This window comes from Aythya marila, assembly GCF_965140915.1.
Source record: "Aythya marila genome assembly, chromosome: 13".
Lineage (NCBI taxonomy): Eukaryota > Metazoa > Chordata > Aves > Anseriformes > Anatidae > Aythya > Aythya marila.
In genome coordinates this window covers 13,558,062-13,566,519 of record NC_139054.1, presented here as the reverse complement: position 1 = coordinate 13,566,519, position 8,458 = coordinate 13,558,062, and the positions used below count along the sequence as shown (strand labels likewise).

At 43.5% G+C, this 8,458-nt stretch overlaps 1 protein-coding gene across 1 annotated transcript in view; it reads left to right on the top strand.

The window, feature by feature from the left end:
* Nucleotides 1-484: 484 nt before the first annotated feature.
* The window catches only part of RNF128 (ring finger protein 128), a 41,096-nt gene continuing 33,122 nt past the window's right edge, over nt 485-8,458 (top strand). The window contains exon 1 of the mRNA XM_082770593.1: nt 485-946. Coding sequence (XP_082626719.1) covers nt 541-946 — 406 coding nt within the window. The 5' untranslated portion in view covers nt 485-540. The remainder of the gene's footprint in view (nt 947-8,458) is intronic.

The following is an 8,458-nucleotide window of genomic DNA, read 5'->3' as shown; positions in this document are numbered from 1 at the left end:
TATTTTAGTGTGTAAGCTGAGGTTGGTTGTTTTGTTTGTTTTTAATAATATTTCCCTGCACTTTTGACCTTTTTAACGAGGTCATTTGCATCCCAGATCATATTGTGAAGCAAGAGCTTGCATCACTGAATGAAAGATGATCTGGTCCTTCAGGAGTGACATTCAGGTTGAAACTGGAGACTTCCTGGAGCAGGGGGCTTAGGAAACAGCATCAGGGCCGGAATTTGGCCAGAAATGGTGGGGGGAGCTAGGGAGGGGATGGCATGTGGTGACAGAGGAGCAGAAAGTTAGAGCCAGAAGTTACTTAGAGGTTCCTTTATTCTGCACGTCTGCCTAACAATACACAGGTGTGTCGCTTGGGTTCTCTCCCAGCCCCCACTCCAGATAAGCACGCTGACGCATTGAGGATTTATGTAGGTGGTGTCAGGTTCCTGGTGGAACTGAAATTTCAAACTGGTCGGCAGGCTGAGGGCTGACAGTGGCCACCGCTAGCTGAAAATATCTGTAGGCATCTAAATTTTGCGCTTATATGAATAAGCAATGAGGCAGGAGAATAAGTTCAGTTCTTTCTGCCTCCTGGTGATTATTAGTATTTTATTCAAGCCTACAGAGACGGTTCCTGTGAACGCCTTTGTAAGTTTGTTCTATTTCAACAGCACCAGTAACAGGTCTGTGTCTGAGCAGTGTGAATGTGGCCTGTACGGGTTAAGCTCCCCCCTGCTCAGCGCTCAGGGCTCGGTGGCCATTCCTAGAGCTGCTAACCTTCAAGCCTGTGACTCAAACACTCAGTTCACCGTCACGGAACCGCCGTGGATAGCACTGATTGAAAGAGGCAATTGCACTTTTGCTGAAAAAATTAAGGTGGCAGCCAGAAGGGGTGCAACAGCAGCTGTGATCTACAATGCACCGGACAAAAGCAGTTACCCCATTCCCATGTCGCATATCGGTGAGTACCGCTGCGTAAAGCACCAGGACATGATCATTTCTCTCGGGTTTGGTCCAGGACAGCACAATGGGACTGTAAGGAAGCGTTGGTGTTTGTGGGTGATCCTTGCTTTAATCGAGATACTCAATGGGAAAAAAAAAAAAAAAGCATTATGAAATAAATCTGAGACTTGACTTGTTGATATATACTCTGCTGTTTATGTTGTGAGCTTGGTAAGGTGTAGCCCAACCGTGATTCTGGAGTTATTATGTATTTATATATTATATATTATATGACTATATACCCATTTTATACTTTTACAGCACATAAATTGTTCTGGACAGTAATGTAAAGAAGCATGTAGTGTCTGCTGTGAAGGCAATAGTTTACATTTCAGGGCTGGAGGACACAAACAAACTAGCCTCCAAGTATCTGAAGCACAGGCACATGCTTTGCAAAGCTTGTCCTTTTTTTTTTTTTTTCCTCTAATCTTTTTTAAAATCCTTTCTGAATAGTAGCTGATCCCAGCCTCTTCTGAGATTCCTTAACCAAAGGTTAGACAAAATTATTCTAATCACACCTTCTGGCCCTAATAGCTATGAATCTATCACAAAGGAAAAGAAGCCAACTGTGACACTGTATTGCTTGGCTTTTATTTCTGTGCTTCTCTAGGTCAAGCTGCATAATAAAAATTTTAGTAAAAAGCAATATATACATAGCTACTTCCCTGAAATACACTTTGGTAGCACTGCACTAGGAATTCTTTGGCTTAAGTCAAAGTTTGCCTGGTTTTGTGAGCAAACTGAGAAGCTTTCCATGCAGAGTTGGGCCAGCATTTTACTTATCACCTCCCTGGTACTGTTTTGGGTTGCTACGTGAGGAGGTTTCTGGGTATGACACCCACAGCCATGCAGTTTGCAGGAGTCAGCCAGCACAGCCCTCGAGCAGGCTGGTTCAGAGTCTCAGTGAGCACCTCCCATGCTGTAGCAGCAGTGCAGGTGCTTTACCTAACCGTCATGTGAGGTGCAGGAGTCCAGCTCCAGCAAAATGCATCCTAAGGGATTGCACAACGCACGCGCTGTATGGCACTGAAAGTGCCGTGCCTTGTAATGCCCAATCAACTGGCTGATATCTGATACCAGACAGCACGATAGAGCTGAGCTAGTGTTTGCGAATGGAGCTTAAATGTGTCATGGCCAATAAACCAAATATTTTCTTCTAACTGGAGAAAGCAATTTAGATTTTAGTGGCCAGCACAGAAAGATTTGAATTACCTTGATTTTTTGGGGTTGTTTGTGGAGCTTGTCAGCTCACACTGCTGCTGTACAAACAAAAAAGGAATGTGCTGGCTTCCCAGAGCTGAACAACGGGTACCTGCCAGGCTTGGGGACTGGAGCTGGCCTGGAGCAGGGTGGCTCCGCACCATCCCGTGCCTTGCACAAGGGTCTCTGTAAGGTGCCATGCAGGGAGCGGGTGGGAGCCTTGCCTGGACACTGAGGTTCCCTCGGGTGTAACAACCGGGGCGGTTAGACTAGGTTCCAGCAACAAGGTGCTTGTTTAGGATGGGCTCTAAAAGCAGATCCTAATATTGCTGATGTGTTTTTCTCTAAAAAAAAAAAATAAATATTGAAAGCAACAGAAGTATCACATACCCAAGAATGTATTTCATGAGACTTGTAATACCTTAATATTAATTAACTGCATATTCTAATATGTTAAGTCCCTAAATTAACTTAGTCTTCTCAAAGACTAATGATTTTTATAGGGTTTTTATGGTATGATATATCCCCTTCCTTTAAAATCTAGTAATTAGGCTCTATTTCATGTCAAATAAAGTTAATAAACCTGTGCAGGACTCACACGTGTTAAATACAGCGAGGGTAAATTACTTCAGTGAGATGAGTTCTTGACTTCATCTAATCAATAGAGGTGCATCTTCCCCCTGTGTTTGTTTCCCTGCCTGCAAAGTGTGGCGCTGTACTTTTGGGGTCAAACAGAAAATGCCTGTGAGGGGAGTGGTCGTTGCTGCGCAGTGCTTGGAACAAGAGCGTGCTTAGAAATGATTTAGCTTTCTGTAGTAGACTTGTTCACAGAGCTGGGGAAGGAAACGTAGCGTATGGATGGAATCTGCCAATGATGGCATCATACAGAGAGGTTTGTGGGGCTCGGTGATGAGTGCTCTCCCTTGATTGGGTTGGAGCCTTTAGAGGTAAAATGCCCTGTTGGCAGGGCACTGAGAGAAAATCTACCCTGCTGCTGCCCGTGATCTGAGCTCCTGATTAAAAAAGGAACAGCAGCCCCGGTATCATTGCTCGGCTCTCACTCGGGTCAGCCCTGACGTTGGCAACCACACATCTATACAGGAATATAGTAGCAGATAAATAAGTCTATCGGAATTCTGTCACCCGGGTTACTTATTAGGACTTTGGGCCTTGGTCACAGTTTCTCCTTCGCTTTTCCTTCCTCCTTCCTTCTGACTAACATGAAATTAATAGATTTCTAACCAGCCTTGTTCTCCATTACAGCAGTGCAATATTAGGTATGTGTTTCACATCAAAAAGCACCTGTTTAATTTTACAGCAATCAGCTAGTTAGTTCTGGGCAAAGTTTGGGTGTCCAGGAAATGTTAGTAATTTCAAGTTGCTGGGAAGGGACAAAGAGAAAAAAAAAAAAAGTCTATTCTTGGTGACTCCTTCCTCATTGTCTCTGGCAGCTCTTTCTGCCTGCTGTCAGTTTGACATGATTGTGGGTATTGGTTTATCATTATACATGCAGCCATAAGATAAAACTGATACAGTATTAGCTTTTACTAACAGAAAAGTTCAGAGGTCAAGCTGTTGGCAACATCTTTCCTGTTCCCTCTCTGATTACACAAATCATTGATGGGAAAATGCTCTCGTTTAATCTGGAAGATTTTTCTGTAGGTGGTTATGTCTTATTTGCATAAAGTTAGGTTGATTCAATGATACAGAGACTAAGCTCTTGCTAGGAAAACAAACAAACAATTAAAATATCTCTTTTTAGTACATACAAGTTCCAGCACTTGTATGATTTTCTCTGGAAAGGCAATGGAATATGAATCTGGAACAGCATTTTTCCAGTGCAGTGCCTCAACATTTATATGAAAATTAAGGGAATTATCAAGTTTTTTTGAGCCACGTTCAAATATAAACAAAATATTTTGGAGCTTCTTTTTATAAGAAGTATCAGACCATGGATGGTAGCAGAATAGCTGTGCTCTGCAAAGACACTGAACAGCTGGGTTTGGTCCCTGCTTTTAAGCAGTACTGGCATGGGTCGGTAGAGGGCTGTATGGTCTTATATTTTTTTCCTGTTCATTTACAAGAGAAGACAGGAGAGGAGGCAGGATAGAGGAGTACAGAATATATGTATATATATCATTACTGCTGACATTTGGATGCTATGCCCATGTAGCAACTAAGCTACAATGTCAACTGAGTTCTGATGTGTTTTCTCCATGGGCTTTGATAAGACTCGGTGAAAGGGAAATCTGCTGGTTAAAGCCTCATGAAGATCATTAACCTGGCAGAACCATTGTATAACAGGACAAAGTAGATACATCAGCTTATTCATACACCAGACGTAATTGGCAATTCTGAATAATACACTAACTGAAAAGAGTTTTTGTGGATCTGTACTTCCTTCCAACTTGTTTCCCGGATATTCTATAGACTCCAAGTATTACTTTTCTTATCTCAGAAGTACTTTGAGATAGGATCTTGCTAGCTACTGATGCAATAGCTATCAAAAACTTGTGGGATAAATGCTTGAAAATGGAATTTGGTTTTAGCTTTTGTTTTGAAAACTGGTATAAAATCCTGCTCAGATTCCGCATCTTAACTCTCTAAAATATCATTGCTCATTTGAACTTTAGAGTAATCTCTGTTTTACAACACATTTTCGGTGATCCTCTCTGTTTGGTATAGAAAAAGCCAGGTACTCTGTCCAAGCTCGGAGCAGCCTGTGGGACCTGTAGGTGAAAACAAATGAACTGCCACAGAGCAGATGCCATGTACTTCCCTTTTTGTTAAGTCCTTCTGAAGTAAATGGCTCTGCTAACAGCAGCCCAAGTGCCTCCATGAAGTCAGTGTACTCTTTGTGTGGACTAAATTCCTCCATCTGTTATTGCCAGGGAAAATTGTCTCAGTAACTCCATGCTTCTCTGCACTGAGTGCAGTGGCTGGGAAGTGGAAGCACCCAGGCCTTCACCAGCTGGACCAGTCAATACAAGGAGAGGCTGAGAGCCCCAGGGCAGGTCAGTGTGGAAAAAAGAAGGCTCAGGGAGACTTTATCCATGTGAACAAATTCCTGATGGGGCAAGGAATGACAGAGACAGACTCTTCTCAGTGATTCCCAGTGAAAGAACAAGAGGCAACAGGCAGAAACTGCCATACAAGAAAAACGCTTTTTCACTGTGAGGGTGGCTGACCACAGGGAGACTGTGGAGTCTCCATCCTTGGAGATACTCAAAACCCGATGGGACAGAGCCCTGGGCATGTCTCTAGCTGCACTTGATCAGAGGAGGGTTGGACTGTCCGATTTCCAGAGCAGCCAGCCTTTTCCTTCCACATGGGCTCCCTACTTCTCCCCAGGCAACCAGGAAAATCCCTGCAGGCTGTGCCCACCTCCACAGAGCACATGCTGCCAGCAAGCTGCATTCAGGTCTGGATTTTCCAGGTCTCCCATGACTTGTAGCCAACAAAGCCCAGTCCCTCACCTCATTGGTATTTATTGCTGTTCCTTTAGCTTCCAAGATAATCAATGTGATGAGCACTGGGTTTATTTCAGGTGACGACATACTGTGATCTACTTGTTTGTCCATATACCTGATGGTAAATGTATACAGGGAGCCCAAATTCTGCTTCTTAGAAAAACAGTGGAAGGTTTGTACTGGTACCATAGTGTGGCTCTCTAGTGGGCTTCCTCTGTTGTCAAAGCTCAGGAAAAGCTTTGAAAAACCTTAACTGCCAGAACCACCAAGAGAAACCGACCTCCTGGCTGTTTCCCCTAAAAAACGAAAGTTGTCATCCTCTGTTTAATGATGCACAATAACCTGATGGAAACACCAAAAGATGTATTTGCATCTAATCAAGTCAATCAGTCTGGCGTCTAATTGCAAGCATTTAGTTTGCTATAGAACATACGCAGCTCTCATTAGTCACTTATCAGTGTAACCTCTTATCAGTTGTGCCATTGCGGTTGAAGTTGGGTGAGTTGTTACAGCTCCAAAAAAACATAATGATGCAAACCTGGTAGTCACCATCTCTTAGGGACATTGCCAGGTGAGAGTTGAATTGTCTCAGCTAATAAAAGAAACCAAGCCCAACTCTTCGGTAGTGTGAGTCAGTACACCAGTGAGAGTCAGCTCCTGGTACCTCTTCTCCAGAGTGGAACTGCAGTGGAAACACCTTAGAAGGATCAATAAAAGGCATTGAGGCTGTGAACTGCCTGAGTGTAACTGCCTAAGCAAGGAGCTAGGCATCACTAGCTAAGAAGAAACTTAACAAGGCAGATTTAGTTTAAATTTTGACCTCCTCTTAAGGATCCTGTGGTTTGGGGGCCTTGCCCAGGCTGACTCAGAGCCTGGATACCAGCTGGATTTAAGAATTTCATACATTTTCTCTCAATATGTCATGGGACGATCCCTCCTGGTGAAGCACAGAGTGATTGAGACCTTTTTCTCCAGGTGCTCAGTGCACTGACACACTACAGAGGAGCTGGGCTTGGTTCCTTTTATCAGCTGAGACGATTCAAATCTATTCTCCTGCTTCTTTGAAAACCCCCATGCTCCAAACTGTGCTGGTGTGCAATGCTCCTCTTGTGTTTGTGGTACTGCAGGAAAGCAGTCAGTGGCATCCATCTGGGTAGGGGCAAGCACATCTAGAAGCAGGACAGTGGGAGCTTGAAGCAAATAAATTATGATGTGAGTAACACAACTAACAAAGTGTGGTTTTGTCCTAACAACCATCCCCTGTGTCCCTGTACCCCTTCTGACTCCACACGGGTAAATCTTTCTGCTTTTCCCCTTTCCCAGCCTTATGACTTCACTTCTGTTCCCAGCACCAGTTGAGGAGTCCTTTTTGCTTCCTTGTTCCTTGAAACAATAAAACTAACTTTCTCACAAGTGGACCTCTCACTGGGCAGAGGCAGCAAGGAGCTGGCTGTCCAAAGGCTACATGTGGTAGCTAAACCTGGGTTTTCAGTCTCTCCCTGTGGGAGCCAGCTAGGCATTCTGTTTTCTCACCAGCTGCTGAGGTAAAAAACCTTGTGGGAAACTTCTTGAATTTGCCAAGCTTTTAGCTCAATTTTTCTGAAATTGGTTGTCAGTGTAGACAAGTAGGAAAGTTGTCTGAGGGGAAGAGGGATAAGCACAGAAAGGAAAACTATACAATTGACAAGCAGGACTCCTTTGAAAAACAAAACCAAAAATGAATCACCAGCAGATTTTGGAGCTGATCTAAGCAGCAGCTGATCAGGGGCTTTTAGAACACATTTTGGGCCCAAATTTCACTAAATCTCTTTTGGGACCAGCCTCCTTTCTTTTAAAATTCCTGTTGAAATTTACTGCCCTGTCTGCTTATATCCTAACCCATCTGACTTTCTAACTAAGGATTTATACAGGGTATTTACAGAGGAAAAAGAATCTTATGCCTTACAAAACTGGTAGAAGTATTTCCATTGATTTTGGTGGACTGTAGACTATACCATTTGCACATGGAAACTCTGGGTCAGCAAAGGTGTGATAAGGTGCACCATGTTTTTTGTAGATGTTTTTGTTACTACCTCATTTTAAAATTAAGCCTAAATATTGTCAGGTGTTCTCAGGCTACATGGCCCCGTAATTTGTTTGTAGCAACCACTGTTTTCAGTGAAAATCTGCTGCTGTTTTCAGTGAGGCTCTCCAGCTACGTTGACAGAGCCATAAAAGTTCACCTAGGTGAAAGTGTAGCACCACATGCATTCCACAAAGAGTGAGAAAAACATGAAATACAAACCTTATTTGTACATAATTATGACATATATATACAACTGAAATACAATTTTTGGTACCTTTATAGATATGCTGTGTTCACACTCGGCCTTCACCCTGTAGCGTTCTCTCAAGCTGCAGCTGGGCTGGTTCAACTCAGAACTTGCCTAAACAAAGGTGCAAAAAGGCACAGACGAAAAAAATACCTGTGGCTTACAGTTTCTTCCATCTAAAGGAGGAGATGTTGAAAGAAGCACACACTGGGAGGCATCATTGAGCCTAAACCCAGGGGTGAGGCCTTCTCTCTCTCAGGCTGAAAGGAGCACTGCCTCTAGCGCCAGACCTTGCAGTTCAGGCCTGTCATGCTTTGAAGTCACATGCCAGAATAAACCTCAGAACAAAAAAAAATAAAAATACAGGGACAAATCATTTAGTGTGGAGCCAGTCTTTGGTTTAGACAACGCCACAGCCTTCTCAGAGAAGGCCCGAAGCCCTGAGCTGCAGCCAGCTCAAAGCACTGGCAGCCAGAATCTCATGCACCC